This window comes from Nanorana parkeri, unplaced genomic scaffold, assembly GCF_000935625.1.
Source record: "Nanorana parkeri isolate BGI_ZX_2015 unplaced genomic scaffold, ASM93562v1 scaffold285, whole genome shotgun sequence".
Taxonomy (NCBI): Eukaryota; Metazoa; Chordata; class Amphibia; order Anura; family Dicroglossidae; genus Nanorana; species Nanorana parkeri.
In genome coordinates this window covers 614,125-638,700 of record NW_017306553.1, presented here as the reverse complement: position 1 = coordinate 638,700, position 24,576 = coordinate 614,125, and the positions used below count along the sequence as shown (strand labels likewise).

Sequence of the window (24,576 nt, the reverse complement as noted above, 5' to 3'; positions counted from 1 at the left end):
CTATGGAGGAATGGGTTGCAGAACTCAATCGTTTAATAAAATATACTTCTGCCGCAGCTCACAGCGCTCTCGTCCTGACTCCTGCAGCGCTCGGCGGCTGTCACTTTCTTTTCTCCCCGCTGGAACAGCACCCAGCGGAGAGAAAAGAAACCAGGGATGACCCGATGTATCGGCCGAAACATGGCTCTTTCGGCATTATGCCAAAAGTGCCATTTTCGGCCGATATGTTTCGGCGGCCGATATATCGGTGCATCCCTAGTATTTACAATAATTTTTTTCTTAATTGCTGAAAATATAGAATCTTGTAAACCGTACCGTGACAGCGCTTTATTTTGAACTTTTCGGCACTGTTTTTGCTACAGTAGTGGAATAACATCAAATCAAGCCCTTGGTGTCTTCACCCACAGACGTGTTGTGTTAACCGCTATGAACTGAAACTTGAAAAACAAGAGGATAAAAACACACATTTCCTTCCTCAAAACACCAAAATTTACATATAAACCACCAAAGCTCTGCGGTTAGTGTGGTCTGCGTGTTGAGCCCCATGGGGCAGCAAATGTAGCACCGAGATATCTGGAAGGATGCTTCGGACAGGAGAAGGAAAACACTTCATGTTGTTTTTGGGAAAGGGTAGTAGACCTTGTTAGAATTTAAAAAACGCTTTAACTTAAAGGTGCACTAAAGTCAAAATAGAATATGAAGCCTTGAGGTAGCGGTGATGGGCTACAGTACCCATATGTCTGATTTTTCTTCCAGGCGTAGTTGTAGATCCCCTAACCCAGGCCACATCGTATTTAAAGTAGAACCAAGCCCGAACCAAAGCCCTGTGTATTATAAACAAGTGCTGTGACTTTTGTTTCATAAAATACTATTTTTATCTTTTATTTCATCTTTTCTTTTCCATCTCAGTGCTGATGATCTTTTCCAGCCCCTTTCAGCCACTTCCTGTCTACATGCACTTACTACAGCTCTGGCTGCACATCATTGCCCTGGACCATGCCTGGACAATGTGTTTCGGTACTGCCACTTGTATCCACCAAGGGCGCCTGTGACCGGGTGACAAAGCAGGAGTACCATTGGGAAACCGTTGTCACCCTTAACAGGAAGTGTCTGCATTTGGAGCCCACATGTGATGCTGAGCATCCATGATTGAAAGGACTAAAATTGAAGGACTGAAATGGGCGGGCCAGGGGCACCCAGGCGGGAAGGAAATGGCGAGAGGATGCTTGACATCCTCCAGCCAGGAAATGAGGCAGGCTCTATCTGACTTGCTGCACATTGTGAGAAGCTCACAGTGTGCAGTGGAATCAGAGGAAGCAATTTCAGTCCAGGAGAGGAGCCGGTACAACTGTGCAAGTCTGAAGGGAAGGCCGGAGTTCAGCTTTGGTATTCAGGTTTAAAATTGGACCACTGATCAAAGAAAACCCATGACTGATTATGCAAACGTGCGCCATTGCCCATAGCAACCAAACCAATTTTGATTTTCATTGATGACAAGCAGAATGCTTTAAGCAACAGCTTTAGTTTTGCTTCAGTTTGCACAAATCAGCTCCTTGATGTCAGGCAGAAATATGATTTGTTGTAGAAATAAACCATTTTTTGTTTGTTTAGGTCTTTAGGAGTTTCCACAATGCCGAGTTCCTGTGACAAATCCCCCGAGGTGACACAAGAGGATATGGCCTGCACTGTTCTTAAAAGGTTTGTTGACGTCCCAGAGCAGACCTATGAAGACTTCCTAACAACATTCACCCATCTTCCTCAAGGTAAGCTTCATTCACATCAGAATGATCTTTGAGATCATTTGTTGGAGTAAGGCCTTGTTCCGGTAAGGTTTCCGCGCACGCACGCTAGTCTTTTAGATGCGTTTTTGACGCGTTTTTGATGTGTTCCTGGCTCTTTTTGGTAAAGAAAAAAAATAATTAAGTTTTAAATGGGCTTTCAGTGCGTTCCAGGCATTTGCATGCATTTTAGATGCGTTCCAGAGCAGGTAAAATAGGGCCTGCTGCAGTGTTTTCACCTGCTCTGGATCTGCTCTGCAACTGCGCGCTGCGATGTGAACTGGAGCAAACAATTACATTGGAATACATTGGACGCAGTTTTGATCCGGTCTGCAACTGATCTGCTCTGCATCTGCTCCGCGCTTGGTGTGAACCAGGCCTTAAAGTAGAACTGAATCCAAATCTGTTCAATAGCCACAAGAGGAAGTGAGAGAAAATCCTGCCAAAGTGAGGAAAATTCCTGGTGGTCACCAGTACTACTGTCCCCCATTGGAAGATTTCCCATCTATTCTATGAAAACCCAAAATTTGGGATTTTCTTTCAGTGATGAAGGTCAGCAGGACAAATAAGAGGGTGGATCTCTCTAATGGGGACATAGACAGCAATAAAACCTAACAGATGTTCTAATCCATTTCCACTCCATCTAAAACAAAAATGTTGGCATTAATTCTACGTTAAAGCCAATCTCCAGGCACGATAACAAAGTATGTGCGCAATGGCCATCTTGTGGCTCACCTGGAACCCGCTCTGCATTCTTCAATAGTACCTCCTGTGACCATAAATTCAGCATCAATAACGCCCCTGATTGCATTTCCCTTTCTTGCAACTGGCTGCCACCGCTATTTCTTGTGTAGGGTAACCAGTCGTGTAACAGCCCCTTGTGGTCCTCATTCTGCAGCGCCAATGTCATACCTAGACTGGGTGGATGCTTTCTTCAGATCCTCCTCCATCTTGCCAAGCCATGAATGCCCATCTCATTTGATGGACAGTTCATGCAAACTACAAACTAGTCTGTGCCTTACAACCACAAAATCCATTCACCACTGGGGTTTTACCTATAGCCCCCGGAACTCTGTTTGCATGTTTAAAGCCGACAATTCTGCCCCTCCTGCGACCCCGGGACCAGCATCATGGATGTCGGCGTCATTTTCGCTCCTTCAGCTGTCATTGCTCGGCGGCAGAAGCCAGGCAAGAAGCTGGTGGAGCACAATCTGCACTCCAATAGCTTTTTTGGAGTGGAAAGGTGTCTATTAGACCCCTAGTGTCACCTTAAAGAGTACCTGTCACCACTAATATCCTATCACATAGGGGGCTTGTATGGGATTCCTGCGGCAGATCCTTCCAGCAGAAATGCCAGGTGTGTCTGTACAGATGCGGCTGCTGTGCCCATTCAAGTTCATGAAAGGCTGACAGTGGCCGCATCTGTCAGCGGCAGTCCGCATGTAATAGTACATGGTATGATGTGGTTCGGGATAGATGATTGTCTCTGGGTGCAGACAGTAAGCAGTGGTCAGTAAGGAGTCCATCACATTTTAGGGAATAAGAAAGAATATAAGACATCAAAACATAATATGCATTTTGTGCCTAACAAGGATTGCATCTGATTAATAAAAGTGTGTCCTACGATGACTTAGTTTTTAGCAATTCTGCCTTGCAGCACTGGGGTCCCTGGTTCGAATCCAGGTTTGGCCAGCACACTATCTGGAGTTTGTTTTTTCTCCCTGTGCTTGCATGGGTTTCCTCTCGCATGTCAAAGCCATGCTGGTAGGTTGATAGCTTCCTGTCTTCCTCTCCCAGTCTGAACTCTGCTGTACTGGGACTGCAAGAAGCTGATACCAGGTCACATTCAGGTACTTACACTGCTTGTCGATTAAAAAAAAAAAAAAAAAGATTTACCGAGCTGCATTGGTTTGAGTCTTTTCTATCTGCCCGGAGTTCAGCTTTAAGGCCAGTTCTTGGAATGCATAGAACGGAGAGAGCAGCGGGTAGAAAGTTGTGGTTTCATTGTCTGATCATGCGGAGTCCCCTGAGAATATTTAAAGCTGTTTTTTGGTTTACAGCCCACTAGATAACATCTGCTCCTTCTAGCTCCGCGTGTTATTGTTTTGCCAAGCATGCATCAAAGTACTGGAAAGACTGTGCTGCCCGAAGTACAAAAACATCTCTGAGATTGTGACTTTTAACTGCAGCACATCAATACACAAAGAAATAGAAGGAGCAGCTACAGAAATCTGTCCTCACAGAAATGTTTCATGTTATTTACAGAGCACACATTTCAGTTCTATGATTGCTGTAAGCACTGATGATGAATTACTACACAGTGTCTATAGCTGCAGAGGTCAGTGAGAGCTTTTTTAATGTATTTTTTTTTTAAAGGAGAACTATGGGGTTAAGGCTTTTTCCCATAGTTCTCCTTAGGGTAACGGGAGGACACAAACTAGCGTCCTCCCGTCACCCTGGGCTCAGTATACCGCGAGCTGTAGCTCGCGGTATACTGAGACGCCGCAGCTGAAGCGGATCCCGACAATTATGCCGGGATCCGCCCAGCTGCGTGACTGACAGCTGGCTCTGCCTATCTAGAGGATCTCAAGATGCCTATCTAGAGCATCTCAAGTTAAAGTATTCACACAATATAAGATTCTATAAGCCTTCCATTTTCAAATTCCATTTTGATGGGATGCGGAAACTGCAGTTTTGTTTTATTCACAGCGGCCTTAGAAAATAAATTTTTCCCAAAACTTTTTACTGTAGGAGAGGCTTTTTTTTGTTATACCGGGACCCCATGTCGGGTATAAAGAATTATACAGATATTCTAAAACTAAAGGACGAGAATCTTTTCACCGCGGAATAAAAATGACTGTCGTAAGATCCTTAACAATCCTTTTGTTTCAGCGATAAGCTCGTAAAGGAGCCTATCTCTCTTGGGTTCCATCTCTCTATCCCCTTCTGTAAAGCCTCATGGGGCGCTTACCAAAAAGGTATTCTATGCGCCTTTGTGCACTTATAGGAGAATCGGGCTCCACATGAAAAGTAGGTGAAGAGGGCACCTAGGAAAAAGAAAAAAAAAGCATCAGCCGACATGAAGGGAAGGAAGAGAGCCGTCACCGACTCAGCCGGCGATTAGCGATTGATGTTGGCGTGAGGCATTGGGATTGAGGCAATAAGCTTCAGAATTGTCTCTGTTCCAGGGACGCCGTACACCTCATTTGAATGAAAGATTCCCTTTTATTATTTGATGTGAAGAGCTAAATTTAAAGACCGCGGGAGTTTTTTTTTTTTTTTTTCCGTCTCCCGTTCAATCTTCAGAGGAATATTATTTTCACACCTGATTCATATTCGGCTGTGAGGGTGTGAGGGGCTAGCGCTGACCAGATGTCTCTTTGTCTTCACAAAAAAGAGCAGAGGCAGGGATGAAAGTTTTATGAGGATCTCGGCAGAAGGGAACTAGCGGCGCTAGAACGCAGGGGGGGGGCGGAGGGAGATCTCACAGGAGCATGAAACATTCATCACTGCCTTTGTGTCCTACCTGGTGTCATCCCTTCAGTGGTTAATTCCAGCAGGTTGTTTGATCAAGCACTTCGCGGACGTAGCATGAAAGCGTTGGAAATATTAAAAAAATGGCTAGTTTTAGGTTGGGGTCGCAAAGTCACTGGAGGGTCAGTGAATTGGCAACTGTGAGATGTCTCCGGTTGAGCCTATGCAGCATGTTTGGCTGTTGGAGGCAAATGTAAAGTATATGTAAACCCAATTATTAAAATCTCATATACAGGTGAAACTCGAATAATTAGAATATCGTGCAAAGTTCATTTATTTCACTAATGCAACTTAAAAGGTGAAACTAATATATGAGATAGACTCATTACATGCAAAGCAAGATAATTCAAGCCGTGATTTGTCATAATTGTGATGATTATGGCTTACAGCTCATGAAAACCCCAAGAACCCCAAATCCACAATCTCAAAAAATTAGAATATTACATGCAATCAATAAAACAAGGATTGTACATAGAACAATATCGGACCTCTGAAAAGTACAAGCATGCATATGTACTCAGTACTTGGTTTGGGCCCCTTTTGCAGCAATTACTGCAATTACTTTTGCACGATATTCTAATTATTCGAGTTTCACCTGTATGTTAAAGACCAACTCTGGGCTCATCCTTCCAGTCCCCAATCTCCACCACCACCCTAGAAGCCCCCTGTGGTTATTTTTTTATATATTGCCTTATCCAAAAATCTTCTGTCCAGTCATGTGATGCGTTGGGTGTCGTGGATCCACCCCCAAGGAGGCATCACCACAATGCCTTGCTTTGAAATACAATGATGCAGAGAGTGGTGCTGACGCCATTAAATCAGATGGATCTTCGAATCTTTTATTAACTTCCTTTGATACAAAGGGCAGCGCTGATATGATGACATCAGCACCACTCCCTGCATCACTGTATCTCAATGCAGGGCATTGTGGTGATGCCCCCTCAGGGGCGGGTCCAAGACACCCTACAGTTAAAAAATGTCCATAGTCTCAATGTGATTATATGCTCCTACATGTATAGGTTGATATATACTTTATTGCTCTGTAAGCTTGCTTTGATTTGCCCCCTGCTCTGTTCTACCTTCACCCTTCGCTCCCTACCCCACCTTCATTTTCCTTTTTTTCTTCCATTGGTTACATGTAGTTATTTCAGGTAACCAAATCAAGTCCAATAATTCCGGTACTGTTAGCAGGAAGAATCCATAGTGGACAACAATAACTTTATTGTTTCTCCATCAGGTGATCATTGGCCTTGTTTAGATGACACAGTGGCTTAGTGGTTCGCACCTCTGCCTTGCAGCACTGGGGGTCCCTGGTTCAAATCCCGGTCAGGACACTGTCTGCAAAGAGTTTGCATGTTCTCCTTGTGCTTGTGTGAGTTTCCTCTGGGTACACCGGTTTCCTCCAACACTCCAAAGACATGTTGGTAGGCTCCTGTCTAAATTAGCCCTAGCATGTACATATAGTGTACAGTATGCATGCCAGGTGGGGAAAATAGATTGTAAGCCTTGAGGGAAGGGACTGATGTGTATGTTGTCGGCGCTCTATATGTATATTTATAATGGTGCCTATTTTTAGCATTATTTTTTCATTGATCAGCATTTATTGTACCTCAATACTGGTCTACTGTGCTCCCCAATGCCTGTACACTGGATTGACAATGTATACCTGTGACAATTTAATAAAGAATGCAAAGTCCGCACATTCAGTAGTGTTGTTGGTACCTTAGAAAAGTCATAGTCCAGGCCGGCTTCTCTTCAGATCTTTTCATGCTATTTGTTTTTCGGCAGAGAGACGAGATTGCCCGATCCAGACTGATGACTCACAAAATCATTGTTCCGCTTTTGAGAACACACCAGCTAGGAGAAGGTCCGAAGACGTCGCTGATAGAGGTGAAGTGGAGGAACTGGAGCAGGTACGTGTTCACGACCAGTGTCATCCTTGTCCTTTTTATGCTTGTTCTATGTAATTCAATCCAATCTAGTTTCTCATATGCACTAGCTTTGGTTGAAGGAGAACTATGAGGTGAGTGCTTTTCACTCACCTCATAGTTCTAACCGACCTGTAACAATGAGACTGTCACAGGTTGGTTCAGTAGATCGGGAGGTGAGCGAACACATACCGGCGTTCGCTCACCTCTCGATCCTGTCACGGCTCTCTGCCGTGACAGGGGAGGGGCTGGATTCCCCCCTCCCCGCTCCGATCCGCCAGCGCTGACTGGCGGAACGGACGGGGGAGGGGGCGGGTACAGCTGGCTCTGCCTCTAGATAGGCAGAGCCAGCTGTCAGTCATGCAGCTGGGCGGATACCGGCACAATTGTCGGGATCGGCTTCAGCTGCGGCGTCTCAGTATACCGCATGCAGCAACTCGCGGTATACTGAGCCTAGGGTGACGGGAGGATGCTAATTTGTGTCCTCCCATTACCCTAAGGAGAACTATGGGGAAAAGCCTTAACCCCATAGTTCTTTAAGTAAAATTGTTTTGTGCCTTTTTATTGCCTGGAATCAAACTGCCTCTTTCCATGTCCATGTGTCTGGCTCTATTCGCACGTGTAAAACCCTAATAAAACCCGCTGACCCAATGTCTATTGGCATTGAAGACCCTGTATGTACATCGGTAAAAAACTGGCTACAGGAATCCAGGGGGCAGAGATAAGCAGCTCATTTTCTAAAATGGTCCAAAGTCATAAGTGGCATGCTCCAGGGTTCGGTCCTGGGACCAGTTCTGTTTATCTTCTTAAAAAACAACATAGAGATTGGAATAAATAGCTCATGCTCAGTGTTTGTTGATGATACCAAGATATGTAGAGCAGTAGCTTCTCAACAAGAGATAGAATCACTGTAGATGTATAAACCTCTGTGCAGTGTATAGCTGGACAAATGCCATTCACATGCCATAAGGCCACTAGATGGAGTCGGGGAGTATAGGGAATTTCGGTGCTCCTTTGCTTCATCTAGTGGGGGTAGTGCTGTGTGAACGCCATTCGCTTAGCTATTCGCTGGACAGAAGTTAAATACATCGGCTCTAAGTGTGGGATTTGCAGTTTTCTAGCTGACACAATGTCATGTAGAGTTCTATTTTTTGCCTGAAACTTGCAAAACAATTAACAAAGTAAGAAAAAAAAGTGTTTGTTTATCAGTAAACTGGAATGATTCCTTTTTTTGGCTTTCACAGCTGGTTATCAGTGAAGGAGAAACCGTAGGATGTTGTCACAGCCTTATGCGTTCAGGAAGGGTCCAGGTAAGCTGCACAGCCTATTCGATATATACCAACTAAAGTCCCCCTGCCTCCTAATTGTGCTTCCAAGTTGTCACTCGGGCATCCGATCACGACTACAAGTGGCTGTTTCAAAATGCGTTACGCAGTCAAGGTCCACTGTTGTCACCATCGGGAAACCCGTGCAGCCATCACTGGAGTGTATATAAACAGGAAGTGGCTACAAATTTACTGCAGAAGATTGACCGCACTAAGATGCAACAAAGGATGATAATAACTATGTTTTATTTTTAAAAATGGCATTTGATTATGATACACAGTGCTTTAGCAAGCTAACCATCATCCAGTTAGGGTTTAGATCTACTTTATTAAATATTTTAATCCTAACAATAGACTTCTCTTATTTGCTCCATTTGGCCTGAAAAGTATACCATTATGAGTACTAAAGTAGTAAAGTTGTGCCGACTGTAATTAGTTACATTGCTCTCAGTTATCTCTGTGAACTATATAACACCATTCCACTATATTATGGAGATGAGGAGAGGTAGGGTGTTCTGTAGTCTTATCATAGGGCAGTGTTTCTTAACCTTTTTCAATTTGCAGCACCATTTAAAAGTACAGTAATACCTTGGTTTACAAGTAACTTGGTTTGAGAGCGTTTTGCAAGACAAGCAAACATTTCTGAAAAATTTTGCTTTGATATACAAGCAATGTCTTGCAAGAAGAGCAAAATTTTGTAGAAAAGCATCACCTGAATAAGGCTGTAGCAGTGTGAGCGATGAGTCTGTTTAACGACAATGCAATGTCACATTGGATAGATTCCTTGTTAAGGTTTCACGAAATGAAAAAGATTCAATTGAGTCAAGAGATAGCAGTGATTCCGTTACTGATAGTGAAAGTCGTCCTACGCAATAATCCTGCTCCCTCTTGTCCCTCTCACACCAGCCACTTAGGTACCGGTAATTGGTTAATTTTTCTTTATATTTTATACGTTATTATATTACAGTACAGTATTGTAATCATTTTATATGAATATTTTTGGGATGTGGAACGAATCATCGGAATTTCCATTATTTCCTATGGGGAAATTCGCTTTGATATACAAGCGCTTTGGATTACAAGCATGCTTCCGGAACGAATTATGCTCGTAAACCAAGGTATTACTGTATGCAAAATCTCCAGGCACCCAAGTTTAAAATGTAAAAAAAAGTAAATGTAAAAAATGATGTGTGGTCTCTACAAAATCCATACCAGACCCTTATCCGCAGTAGAGGTATGGCATGAATTGTAAGGGGAACCCCATGCAAAAACACAAAAAGGGGTTCCCTCTTCACATCAGTTTCCCCGCGAGAGCCGCCCTCGCGTTCCCCGCGAGAGCCGCCCTCGCGTTCCCCGCGAGAGCCCCCCTCGCGTTCCCCGCGAGAAGTCCTCTTCACAATGGAAAGGCATGATGACGTGCAAACATTTTTAGGCCCCCCTGACTGCCACAGCACTCTGTTTGAGAAAGCCTGTCCTAGGGTGACAAAGCTGCTTCTCTACATGTACAGTGAATGAGAATTGTCACTCTAGTACAGGAAGTGTGTTACTGGCAGGGTCCCCAGATGAAAATAAAGGAAGAAAAACCTGAAAAAAGAAAACGAATGCAGCCACCACATCTAAGGACGAGTAAGTTGCAATATATTACAATTTTTTGTTGTGTTTAGATGCACTTTAAGGTTGTTGACAGCACTTTGGACATATTTCTCTGCAGTTATCAGTTGTTGAGCGGTCATTGTTTTTATTTTTTATTTTTCCAGGTTGATAATTTTCTCAGTTCCTCTGATCTGGACGCAAATTCTGATGACGAGGACACAAGGCCGCATCTGCGTACGTGTTCATTGTCGTATTCTAATGTAGCTTTAAACATCTTCTTGTCTTCCTGGAAAAAAACAAACATATTTTCAATCATCAAAATATGTTTTTTGTGTCTTTTATGTTGTTTTTTCCTGTTAATTTATATTAATTCAAAGTGGAGAATTAAATATACAGAATCAATCATGTTTATGTTTTGTAAATTACAAAGTCCTTGTGGCTGCTTTTTGTTACATATATCATATATACGCCATTAAATAGAAAGGAAAAAACACTCCTAAGCCCCATTTCTGAAGTGTATGTGCTACTCGAGGTGCTCTCAAATCTACACACAGTAGTTGCTCAAGAAAGTCATTTAATAGAACTTACTACCGGTAGTCCCAGATCAGATTTCACAACCATTCAGATCATTTGAATCTCAACTGCAGTTCTTCTTTAAAGGGGTATGCCACCCGCAACAAATCACTTCCATTGATAGATGTCAAGGAGTTGAATCACCTATCGGCTTCTTTCATCTGTCAGGCACCCTGTAGTGAGACCGCCATACTCTGAGGCCTCATTCACCCAATATACTTTGTTCTGTATTCATCTGCATAAATCAGTGCAGTTGCAATGTAGGGGGGCATGAAACATGATTGAGTACCCTCTTTACACAATGAGGTTGGACTGTGTTACAGTGCACTGCATAGAAATGTAGATGTCTGTGCGGTGCGTAGACTTGAATGAAGTGGCATATTGTGACACTTCAGTTACAAGAGAACTAAAGCCAAAGTTTTTTTTTTTTGGCTTTCGTTCTCTTTTGTGTCACAGGAGTGCATTACTAATGTCCTCCTGTGACCCAGAGTCAGCATATAGCGGGCTATGGCCTGCTATATGCTGATAGTGCAGACACGTGCTGTAGCCAGGAAAGATCCTGATAATATTGTCGGGATCCATTCTGCTGCCTGATTGACAGCTGGCGCTGCCTCTCTAGAGCCAGTGTCTGCTGTGCCCGCCCCCTTCTCCTCTCTGTCTCTCCAGTGAGCGCTGGAGAAGGAATGGTAACCCAGTGCACCTTGCTAATTGTGCATTGCGGTGCACTGCCAAAAATGCTGTATGCACGATTTACAGCCAATTTAAAGCCCCATTCACACTTGCTACACATGTGAACATGCACAATGTTTTGCGTATTTTCCATGCGTCCACATATGGCACCCTCATAATTTGAATGGCCGGCCCTACACATGACAAACGTTGCAAATAAGCTCATGCAGCAGATTGAGCTGCAAGCTTTGCTTGATTCTTGACTGTGCATGTGTTGCATGTATGCAGAAACGCGTGACACATTAAGTGTTCTCTCTTTTTTAGTTGTTTGTTGTCTGTTACATGAAAATGAGCAGGGAAGTGGCAGCCCCTTATAGCTGCTGCAATGGAGGTGGAGGTCCTGGGAATTTAATCAGGATTTTAATCAGCAATATCCTTCCATAAGAATCACTGAAAGTTACAATATATAGTATGACCATAGGTTTGTGGGCCCCTGACCATCACACCTACTATATGGCCAAATGTGCATGGACGCTCCTCCAAGTTATTGCGTTCAGGAGTCCCCAGTGATGGGTGGTGTTAAAGCTACACCATGGAAATATGATCTAGAAATGCTCTTTGTAGATGCCCTTATGGTGCCATACCAGATGTCCTGTCCTTACTTGCATCAACCAAGCCGTGGTCACCGAGCCCTACAAGCACATCTGAGCCTGAAACTTGAAAAAAGAATTTGCAGATTGCATCTAGCTTGAGATGTCAATACTTGCTCAATTATCTCCCCCACATTGGCAGCAGGCACTGCATTCCTATTGCTCATTAATCACCTCCACTGAGAATGTAATTAGCAGCTTAATTAGGATCATCGGCGGCCTTGTGCGGCAGCAGCACCAGCAGCCAACTTCACGGGGCAGATACAGCCGATGCGAAAAAACCCTGCCGCCCACTCGCCCCAAGCTGCTGCCCCGCAGTGGTTATGAAGATGGAATTGTACAAAGTTGTAGAGCGGTTGTAGAGGATAAATTCAGGTCGTTCTAGCAGAGATCCCAGCGTGAGTCGGGATCAAATATTCACAAAGACCAGAGGAGCTCTCAGCGCGGGGAGAGAGGGAAGAGCCATGAGGAACTGCACTTCTATGGTTCCTAGTAATTGGACTGCATAATGAATGAGCGCCAATTAATTTCGCTGGCAGCTGGACGATTGTTTATTTGGCACGTGTAACCCGACTTGCCTCTCTGGTTAAGGAGGGTCTCCTTCTTCAAAGGTATTGAAGAAGTTATGATGACACTTCCTATATATATGACCTATGCCTTCATTCTGCGTCTTCTGGTTGAACTCGGTGGACGGTGGCTTTTCATCTTTGTAACTACATGAACCCCAAATGTGAGACCATTTGTTCTGTGCTGCCAGTACCACTCTTATTATCAAAGGATGCTCTTACATCTGCAGATGGGGCACCCCAATATTTCTAAGCAGTGTCAGGCTCACTTAGTAATTTTATTACAGGCGCCGAAAATGTATTTAGTGCTTTACATACTCTACATTCACATTAGTCCGGGTCCTCAAGGAGCTTACAGTCTAAGGTCCTTATCTCACATACTAGATCGCTAGCCAACATACTAGGTCCCTATCCCACATACTAGGTCCCTATCCCACATACTAAGGACAATTTAGACAGGAGCCCAATAACCTTCCAGCATGTCTTTGGAGTATGGGAACAAAACAGAGCACCCAGAAGTAACCCACACAGAACATGTAAACCCCATGCAGATAATGTCTTGGCCGGGATCTGACCCGAGGACCGCATTGCTGCAGACAGAGGTGCTAACCACTAAGCCACTGTGCAGCACTTTGCAACAGATATGGCTATCAGTGAGCTATTAGTTCAGTTCAGCCAGTCTTATGAGTCCCACACCGCATATGTGATGTCGCTATACACTGTTGCTGCTTCCTGTGTCACCGGCCTTGTCTGTAAACTATGGATGCGATTCACTACATGGCTGCTGTCTCTTCTTCTCCTCAGCTGCATAAACACCTCCCTCTCTAGCCCCAAGCTGCGTGCCGAAGAGCTCTGATTGGTTCACAGTGCAGGAACTTCCATTTTTAATTTGATCTGTTTTGTATTTGTTCATGTTAAGTGCAACGCTTCCTGGTATTTATCACCTCCTAATGCCTTCATATCATTTTTTGCTCTCCAGTAGGACTGAGTCATGTTTTTTTCAGGCATCATCCAGGGTCTTGATCTACTGGGAGTTAAAGCATGGGCGTATGTCATGGAAGTACAGCATAGGAGTATAGCATGAAAGTACATCATGGAAGTAAAACATGGGAAAATAGAATTTGAGAACGGCATGGGAGTACAGCATGAAAGTAGAACATGAGAGAATAGAATTGAAGAATCGGATTGGAAAACAGCATGATAGTAAAGCATGGAAGTACGGCATGGGAGTACAGCATGAGAGTACATCATGCAAGTAAAACATGGGAGAATATCATTGAAGAATGGCATGGGAGAACAGCATGAGAGTATAGCAGAGGAGTATAGCATGGAGGTATAGTATGGGAGAACAGCATGCATGGCAGAACAGCGTGGCATAACAGCAAGATTGTACAATGTAGGAGTACAGCATGGAAATAGTATTGGAGAACAGCATGGGAGTATAGCATGAGATTACAGCATGCAAGTACAGCATTAGAAAATAGCATTGAAAACCGGCATTAGAGTACAGCATGAGAATACAGCGTTCAAGTACAGTATGGGAAAACCATGTGGGATAACAGTGTGGGAGTACAGCATGGGAAAACCGTGTGGGATAACAGTATGGGAGTACAGCATGGGATAACAATATGGGAGTACAGCATGGGATAACGCTATGGCAGTACAGCATGGGAGTTCAGGCTGGAAGTACAGCATAGAAGAACAGTTTGGAAGTTCAGCCTTTGTTGCCTTATGAACCCGGCCGTGTTGGAAGGTCAGCAGTATTCAGCCAATGGGGCCCCAATTTGACCCTTGCTCAGGGCCCCGATTTATCTAAAACCTGCCCTATGGATATGTTTTAGAACAGTTGCATTCTTTTTCTGACTGTGGTCTGATGATGGACGTCTCCAATACAAATAACCTTCATTGGCGATGCCTCCATACCTGTCCTCCTCCTGATTCTTGCTGTCAGGGACATTTTGCATGTGAAGAAGATGCTTGATTAAACATTACCAGTCAGAGTGAAGGCTGCAGATTACACACTTTCATTTATTGTCACACCGGCTAAATATAGAGCGGCAATGTTCCCTGTCTGACACATCTCCCCCGGTAAACACCGGCTGATTGCTCCGCTCTTGTGGCCGTGACTGGCGCTGATCGCAAACATGTTTATGTTCTCTAACTCGGCTTCAAAAATAGCCCTGCCACTTTCCCAGGCAGCTGCTAGCCGGACGGAATTTGATGTGCAGCATTTCTGATCTGACTTCTGCTGATGCGTTCCAGGTGAAATTCTTTATTAGTATGCGCCGCCGACAGTCTCTTGTTTTAGCACTTTTGCAGAAAAATTGTCATGTGCCCTTTTTTTTTATGATGAGCAGATTTCATAAGTTGACTAGTTGCTAGCAAGCTGTGCTTTAAAGCTGAACTCCAGGCAAACCGCTAAATGCACACATCAAATATATATGTATACAGGAGATTGTTTAGCCCACCAAAGGATTTGTGTTTGTGTTAACCCAGTTCTGAGATGTACACAGCTCTGCCGCGCAGCACAGCACAGCCTGTAAGCCTTTTTCTCTGCTTTCTCTGCTGCAGTTAAGTGACACTTACAGGTCTTGTCCCTCCCCCAGCCTGATAATGGACAGTGAAAGGAGAAGCAGCAAACTGATGAGCTCATCTCTCGATCACTCTGTTCTCTCCTCCTTTTAGCATTTGCTTGTTAGCAAATGAGCACTGCAGCACAACTGACTGACCCCCTCTGGCTACTTCTTCCTTTCCCAGTCTAAGCTCTGCTTTTCAGGGGATTGTAAAAGGAGGAGGAGGCCGGGCACCAGCAGCGTTGGTCCGGCGGAGGAGGAGGCCGGGCCCCAGCGGCACCGGTCTGGTGGTGGAGGAGGCTGGGCCCCAAGCAACGACGGTCTGGTCCGGAGCTGCATTTGCAGGGAAAGGGACACCGACCAGCCCACCTGAGATCCCGCAGAGCCCACCATAGTGTTTCTCTGTGGACTGTGCAGGATACAAGGTGGGCTGTGTGGGGTATCAGGTGGGCTGGTTGGGGTCTTCGGTGAGCTCTGCAGGATCTCTGGTGGGCTCTGCGAGGCCTCAGGTGGGTCCAGTGCGTTGCTAAGTTCAGAGTCTAGTGCATTGCTAAGTCCTGACTCTAGCGCGTTGCTATGTCCAGAGTCCAATTCATATACTGTTCTGCATTGCTGTATAATGTATTTTGTAGTTCCCCTACAGCTGTTGCTGCTGTATAATGTATTTGTAGTAACCCTACAGTCGGTGCCATTCTGCATTAGAGTGTAAGCTCCTATGTACAGAGACTGATGTGACTGGCTCAGTGTTCTCTGTACAGCACTGTGGTATATGTCAAAGCTATATAAATGTATAATAATACTGTGAGACAGTGGGGGGGCATTAGAGTGTAAGCTCCTCTGGTGCATAGACCACCGGGGGGGGGTTGGGGGTCAGTGAGATCCGCTCCCGCCCCCAAGGGGCCCAACAGATAAAATCTTGCAGCAGGGCCCTTTATTTTCTTAGGTACGCCACTGATTGACGGACGCCCAACATCATCCCATCCACAACCAACCACACGTGAGCCTGGATGGACATGGACGTATGTGCTTGGGGGCGGCTCATCACAATGGCCTGGGATCACAGTACTCCTGGGCAGTCCGGCACTCACAGCTCATTACGGAAATATAGCCTTTAAAGTACTTTTAAACCCCAACTGCATAACATTTTGGGTCCCAATTCTAAAGCATTATGGCTAGGGATGCACCGATTCCGGTATTTTGGTACCGAGTACGAGTACCGTGTAATGACTCGCCACCCGGCTTCCCGATTAACGAGAAAGTCCCCTCTTACCTTAGTATGTGCAGCCTGTCACCCCCGGGGCCTCTCCAGCGAGAACGCGGCCTTTCGCGTCATTAGACAGCGCCCGGCTTCCTGATTGGACGGCTCTGGCTGGGTAGCGGACGAAGACGCATTCTCTCTGGAGAGGCCCCGGGGGTGACAAGCTGCACATACTAAGGTAAGGTAACCTTACCTCACGAGGCCAGCTTCCTGATTGGCCAGCTTCCCGACTAATCAGGAAGCCAGGCAGCGCGTCATTACACGCTGCCCGACTTCCTGATTGGCCGGGAAGTCAGCTCTATGCTCTCTCATCACAAGTGACGAGAGAGCATGGAGCCGCTTCCCGGTCAATCGCGAAACCGGGCAGCGTGTAATGACGCGCTGCCCGGCTTCCTGATACCGGAAGTACTCGTGCTAGGCATCGGAGCATTTGGGCGATACTTGCCCAAATACTCGGAATCGGCACCGATATCGATACTAGTATCGGTATTGGTGCATCCCTAATTATGACCTTACCATAGCCATACCACTGCTTCAAAGAAATGCTCTGTACTGACCATCCTCAGTGCAGTGTATGGAAGCCATTGCTTCTATGGAGTAGGGCTTGGGACCCAATGAGATAATATAACCATGCAGGTTATACAAGGACAAAAGGAGTCAAAAAGCCCACCAACCAAATCAGTGCATAGCACAGTAAAGCCTTCTTAAAATAGAAGGTATTCAGAGGTCTCATTCCATCACAGGTCCCAAAACAAAGAAGAATGTTCCTTATTTCAGGACAGTGAGTGGAGCCATACTAATCATTGCTTTACACCCCATTGGTCAGATGCTTATACAGAATGTGTCATTGCAGAGCAAATATACACATTGATGGTGTATATCCCTTTTTAAATTACGTTTTATCTTCCCCAGTATTATATCCAGGAGAAGCAGAGACTAAACTGGCCCTTGAAGTTGCGCCCGTCATAAGAAGTACAAGTTTGGACATCCAGACGTCCTTCAGGCAGCAGCCTACACCCGATGAGGTATGTAGAAAAGAGAGTATATTGTTTTACCATGAGGCTTAAGGTGAATCCAAATTTGTATACAGTAGAGGGAGTCTAGAACCTCTGTCAAGTATTTATTAGACCCAAAACGAGTCGCTGGATTCGAATTTTCGGTAAGCAAGTGCTCATTACAGCAAGGCACAGTGGTTCCGGTAGGGCTGCTCTCCAAACAACAGGACACCATTTTAAAAAGGCAAGCCAGAGCTGAGAAACCATGTGTACAAAGTCTAATGAGAGCGCCAAACAACAGGCCCAAGAGTCCAAATTCTTTTAATATTAGGATTGGTTCATAGCAGAAAAACATCCAACTCGTTTTGTAGCTCGCGATATACTGAGCTTTGGGTCACAGGAGGACGCTAGTTTGTGTCCTCCCATGACCCTTAGGAGAACCATGGGGAAAAGCACTGACCCCATAGTTCTCCTTTTAGTAAAATCCAGAATACTGTATGCTTATCACCTAATGACAGATGTGCTGAGACTACACCTGCAGAGTTCAGTAGCAATAAATCAAGTCGCTTTAGGCTACCAGGGCTTTATACATTGCTCTTTGCCTCATACAGTAAGTAACCCTGTGTGTGATACAATACTGGAACCTGGCTGCCTTTTACCCTCGCTTCTTCCTCCTCAGCATCTAGACGATGAGATCCAGCCGTTCGCTCTGGACCGAAGCTTTGATTATGACTGCGTGGCGCTGACCCCGAAAATTTCCGCGGCGGAGCTGGACTTCTTGAAAGACAGGGGGCATCAAAAGACAGAAGTCAAAGACACAGAAGAGCAAAACCTGACGGCTTCATAACGGATTTCTGCTTCAGAGGGAAAAGCAGGATGTTGTTTTAGAGCTGAACTCCGGGCAGATATAAAGGACAGCTCTGTGATCATTAATACATCAGTAAATGTTTTTGTTTTTTTCTCATTTAAGCAGTGCAAGTACATTCATTTGCTTGATGTCAACTTTTTGTAGTCCCTTTTACTGAAGAGCTTAGAGAGGGCAAGCGAGAAGCAGCACAAGGAGCCAATCAGGGATGTTGTAGTGGTGATACGAGGAGAGAGCAAAGTGACTGTCGAGCATATCAGTGTGCTGCTTTCTTTTTGCTGCCCAGTGACAGGATGGGGGTGGGGACTTGTAAGTAAAAAGTGAAACTGCAGCAAAACAAAATCAGGTCCCTTACCCTGCCAATCACGGTGTGCTGTGGAAATATCAGGACTGGATGGACATAAACGAAATCCTTTGGAAGGTAAAAGATCTCCCATATATGTGGTTCAGCTGTGACAGCCGCCAACCGCTGTCAGAATACCCAAATGGAGCTAGCAGCTGATTTTCCTCCTTCTTTGCTGCATGTCAGTGCTATAAAACTCCTGCAACCATTTCCTGTCTACATGCACTCCAGCGATGTCTGCATGGCATTTCTCCGGGTGCGTTTCCTGATGGTGACAACAGAGGACCATGCCTTTGTGGCATGTGTGGTAAAACTCTCCTGACAGCTTATGAAAGATCCCTGCGATAGATAAAGCCACCTCCTCTCCTACCTTCCCTCCACTCCATCAGTGCACCCTTCATAAGCCTCTTTCTGGGAGTGTTGGATGCCCTTGCTCCCTGTTGCGTACCATGGCTCCATCCTCCGACCCCTACATCACTGCTCTATCCTGTAGTGACATAGGGTTTGGAGGATGTAACCACAGGGGGAGACAGGCATCCAACACTCCTGGAATTGTCAAATGCCAAAGAGTTTTATGGAGGCTGCAATGCTGGAATGAATGGAAGGTATGATGCTTGTGTAGGTGAGTATAACACCTCTTCTATTGCAGGGACCTTTCCATCGCTGCACCCTTCATAAGCCTCTTTCTGGGAGTGTTGGATTCCCTTGCCCCCTGCTGCGTACCATGGCTCCATCCTCCGGCCTCTACATCACTGCTCTATCCTGTAGTGACATAGGGGTTGGAGGATGGAACCACAGAATATGGCGGGGGGACAGGCATCCAACACTCCTGGAATTGTCAACCTCGCTCACCTAACAATTGTTCATTGAGGTTGTTCATCACATAGAGGAACCGATAGTGAGGTGCAGGAGGGCACAGGCAGGGACACAGTACATGCTGGTGCCTCTAGGTTCCTGCATTTGCAGACCTCCTAGCGCAGGTCACACATCTAAGAACCATTGAGTATATAACGGAGTCCTTTAATGCAAGTCTTATTTACAGATGTGAGGAATAAAGGCACACCACGCACACGCAGCCTGTGTTTTGAGAAGAAACTGCTAAAACAGATTAAACGTAATTAGCAAGCCGAGATTTACACCGCTGCAAGCTCGCGTGATGTAATTAGCGGCTGGCGTCTTCTCAGCTTGTGTGATGTTTAGCAGACTGCCCTCGATTCAGGTTGTCAGGTGTATGTAGAAGATTCTCTGCTTGCGTTAGGTTCACGCTGTTTCGTTTGACTCCTTCTTCAGCGCGGTGAGTGATTTTGTTTTCTTTGCGTGTATGGATCTCGTATGGGAAAAGCCAGCGGGATCGCCGTCTGCTGGAGCAAAGCGTGGAGTGCACAGAGGAGCTAAGTCACGGGCTGCTAAATTGGATACTGTTGTTGACTGTCAGCTCTATTTAAACTCAATCTCTCAATTATATGTGCGGGCAGGGCAGCCATCAGAAATTTTGGGGCCCCTTTAAACGGCTTTAGGCTGGCCCCCCCCCCACCGCGCCGCTGGACGCAGGGCTTAGTGATGCGCTGGACGCAGGGCTTAGTGACGCGCTGGACGCAGGGCTTAGTGATGCGCTGGACGCAGGGCTTAGTGATGCGCTGGACCCACCTGAGAGTGACCCTGCAGAGCCCACCATAGATGCTGCACAGCCCATCTGAGACTGTCTATGGTGGGCTCTGAAGGGGTCTCAGGCCTCCTTTCCTTCCTAGCTCCTCTTACCTGCACACATGGCCTCGTTTGCCGCCTGACCGGCCAGAAGTGACGTCACATCACTAACGTGACATCACTTCCGGTCGCTGATGGGGCCCTAGTTTGTCTCAAAGCAGCTGGAGCGGCAATGCTGGGGCCCTGTGCTGCTAGGGCCAGGTCTCCGCCTCCTTGCCCTTCACCGTTGGCCGATAGTCACGTAAGGGACCAGGGTGGGCCCCCAGGCTGCCAGGGCCCCTTACATGAGTATCGGCCGTACCCCCCTGATGGCTGCCCTGTGTGCGGGTATAGTTTCAGTGATGAATCAGGCAGCTATTGTATTCCCAAATCATTCAAATATAGGTGTGCTTTTTTTTAAGGGGTCCTGACAGGTTATGAAAGTTTCCTGCGAAAAAAGAGATAAAATCACCTCCTCTCCTACCTTCAGTCCATACCATCGCTACACCCTTCATAAGCCTCTTTCTGTGAGTGTTGGATGCCCTTGCCCCCTGCTGCGTTAAATGGTTCCATCCTCCGGCTTCTACATCACTGCTCTATCCTGTAATGACATAGGGGTTGGAGGATGTAACCACAGTATGTGACAGGGGGAGACGGGCATCCAACACTCCTGGAATTGTCAAATACCAGGAGTTTTGTGGAGGCTGCAATGCTGGAATGAATGGAAGGTATGAGACTTGTGTAGGTGAGTATAACACTTCTTCTATTGCAGGGACCTTTCATCTAGATTTTTGGTAACCTGACAGGGTCCATTTATCTTATTTCCTGCTGCCCATACAGGTCCTGTGCATTTTATTTTTACCTTTCCTGACATGCTGTAGACTTGCAGAAGAGATGTGAGGGGTGACAAGAGGGCGAGACAAAAGGTGGTGGGATCTCTACAAGAATACAGTCCCGTGCGAATAATGTACTGTATCACGAAAGCGCACGGTCGTGCATTCTGGCGTGGGATTTGTGTACCCCAAATGCACCTCCCACCCACAGTTTGTACATCCGCACCAGAACGCACAGTAACCTAATGCCGTGCGTTCCCTTGCAGTGTGACTTGGGTTGCAACTTAATGACCTAGGACAAATGTGGGTCCTGAGGTTACACAGGTTGAGAAACACTGCTTTAAAGCATCCAGCGAGCTCACAAAGGAAGGTTTAGTCTCTAACAAAGGTAATCAGAGGTATCTTGTGGTACCAAACAGTGCGTAATAGAAATTAGGCATAGAGCTATAAAATATATCAGCACACTTTTTTTTTATAATGCGCAAATTGAACAATATTATACAGTGGTGGACCCCGGGGAGCTCTGGTGACTGTACCACATCCTTTGGCGCCGAGTCACAGACAAGAACTGCTCTTGCAGAAAGTGACGAGATTAATGTTGAATCTCTCGGGACACTAAAAAAATAATACAAGTTGTGCCAACTGACCTGCAATATGAGATAAAGTCAGTCAGACGTTAAACGTAGGAACGCGTTCTGTTTTATATAAAAAAAGGTTACTTTTAAGGCTCAAATTCGTCTTTTTTTTGGTCAACCAGCTGCATATTTGTTTCCTTCCCCAACTTTCATTATTTCACCATCCTTTGTGGGTTTGCCCTCTTTTATTAAATAAAATTGCTGGTCCGGCAGCTTTTTCAACTCCTGTGTACAATATAAACATGCAGGTTATGATGAAAAGAGACTAAAGCAATCAAAAAGCCTCCAACCGAATCAGTGCATAGCTCAGTAAGACCTTCTTCTAACAGAAGGTATTCACATGTTATTTCAGGACAGTGGTCAGGGCCATGCATATCATTCCTTAATGCCCCAACAGCCAGAGACACATCCAGAACCACCGGTGTATAGTACAAATATAATTATAAAACCGTTTACTCCAAACTGCATACAGCTTTTTTTTTTTTTACGTGCATCTAAAACAAACTCCCCTGTGAACAAAAAAAGTGAACCGTGAAATCACAGCACACAAAAACGTGCACAAGGGTGCTTGGTCCTTCAATAAAGAAGGGACCTCGATTCCCGATCCCCCGGGGCGCAAGGCTCCTGACAGGGGTTGAGACTGTTGGTCCACCTACCCGAAGGCAGTCGGACCCCCATCCTTCGTGGAGCTGCCGGAACAGGTCCCTCACAGTACTGGGTAGGGGGATCTCCCGAAGAGAAACCCCCTGGGTGGGAGGAGACAGAGAACCCTCAGAGGCCTTGTGCAGATAAATGCAATGTGATGTCGTGACCAAGTGCATCAGTGAGTCAAAGTGGGGTCCCACACCCAAGTGACTTTCTGATGACCCCTGGGATGCCACCCCCAGGGGGCACAACACCACGGGGTCTGCCACCCCCCAACCCTCCAGACTCGACCAAGCTTCGCATCCGTTCAGTCAGTAGGCAATAGTGCCGAGGAAACTCCCCCCTCCTCTAAAAGGGAGTCGCCTCAAGCACCTACCTTCACTCCAGAGAGTATTAAGCAACCGTCCGTCCCAAGGACAGTCCATGCTTTTCCCCTCTGAAACTGATAAGAACAGATACTACACTTGATCTTAGCCAAAAGGCCAAGAGCTGTTTAAGGCTATTTGGCCATCGGTGTATGGAAACCAGTACTTCTATGGAATATGGTTTGGGACCCAACAGGACAGTATAAGCATTCCAGTTATGGCGAGAAATGAAGAATAATCCTCTTATTTTTGGGATATATAATGGAATGAGACATGAGAATACCTTCTGTTTCAAGAAAGTTTTTACTGTGCTATGCATTAATTCAGTTCAGTTTTTGATAGCTTTAGTCCCTTCTCACCATAACCTGTATAGTTACATTGTTTCATTGGCTCCTAAGCCCTACTCCATAGAAGTCATGGTCTCCATACACTGCACTGCTGATGGCCAAATAGCCTGAAACAGGCAGGGATGAGTGAAACTGGGAACATGTGCTTGGCCGACATCTGCAAAATGTCATCATTCACTCAAGTGCATTAGAGTTAATATTGAAGGCAAAATTAAAAGACAACTTCACCTTAAGTGAAATTGTCTTGTAATTAATCTTCCCACCCCCTAAGTGTAGGCCACCTAGAATAATACTTCTCTTCCTCCCCGATTCAGCATTTTTATTCCTTAACATGGTCTTGGCCCGATCCGTTTCATACTAAACATGTGCACTGTAGCTCTAGTCTTTCCTAAGAGTAAGCTGTGCTCTCAGGGACTTCTGGAGGTTGCCATGCCATGACTAAAGGCAAAGTTGTACTTTAAGGTAGTTTCTGGCATTGGGCTTTAAATTGCCTCGGAAGGATAGGTAGCGCCTTTCAATGTTTTTCGATCAATGCATGTGCCAAAAACTGCTAATGGTAACTAGGGATGCACTGATACCGATACTAGTACCCGTATAGTTGCCAATACCGAGTATTTGGGCGAGTACTCGCCCTAAATACCCCTGATGCTTACTCCGATACTGGAATTTCTGGTATCAGGAAGCCGGCAGCGAGTCATTAACTGCCACCGGCTTCCTGATTGGCCGGGAAGCCAGCTCTATGCTCCCTTATCACCAGGGAGCATGGAGTCGGCTTCCCGGGCCAATGAGGAAGCCAGGGGATGGGTAATAACCCACCCCCTGGCTTCCTCATTGGCCAGGAAGGCGGCTCCACGCTTCCTCATCACTTGGTGACGAAAAAACATTGAGCTGGCTTCTTGGCCAATCAAGAAGTCGGGCGGTCCGTAATGAATCGCTGCCCGGCCTCCTGATTGGTTGGAAAGCTGGCCAATCAGGAAGCTGGGTGACAGCGAGTCACTACCTGCCCTCCAGCCTCTGATTAGCCAGAAAGCCGTCTCCATGCTTCCTCGTCACCTGGTGACGAGGGAGGGTGGAGCCGGCTTCCCGGGTAATCAGGAACCCGGGGGGGTGGGAGTCATTTCATGCCACCCGGCTTCTTTAATGGGACTTCCGGTATTGGTATTCAGTATCAGTGAGTACTGAAAATAAAAACTATCGGTACTCGTGCTCGATACCGAAAAAACAGTATCGGTGCATCCCTAATGGTAACCCTACTTCTATGCCACATAAAGCCATGTGATCATCATAACACTGCTAGCATGTCATCACATAGCTTTATTGATAAACAAAGCAATGCCACTGAACATTTGTTTATCGACAAAGACAATGCCACACAGTGTCAGGATGGCACAGTTAGGGGTACTGCTGGCTCCTAGATT

The 24,576-nt window shown here is 45.8% G+C and overlaps 1 protein-coding gene across 1 annotated transcript; it reads left to right on the top strand.

Annotated features, from left to right (window-relative positions):
- Nucleotides 1-1,630: 1,630 nt before the first annotated feature.
- On the top strand, nucleotides 1,631-18,323 carry CUNH11orf74 (chromosome unknown C11orf74 homolog). Its single transcript, XM_018557478.1, has 6 exons — nucleotides 1,631-1,763; nucleotides 7,101-7,225; nucleotides 8,485-8,550; nucleotides 10,323-10,392; nucleotides 17,360-17,472; nucleotides 18,122-18,323. The coding sequence occupies exons 1-6, from the start codon at nucleotides 1,631-1,633 to the stop codon at nucleotides 18,287-18,289; spliced, it is 675 nt and encodes a 224-aa protein (XP_018412980.1). The 3' UTR covers nucleotides 18,290-18,323.
- The last annotated feature ends 6,253 nt before the right edge of the window (nucleotides 18,324-24,576 follow it).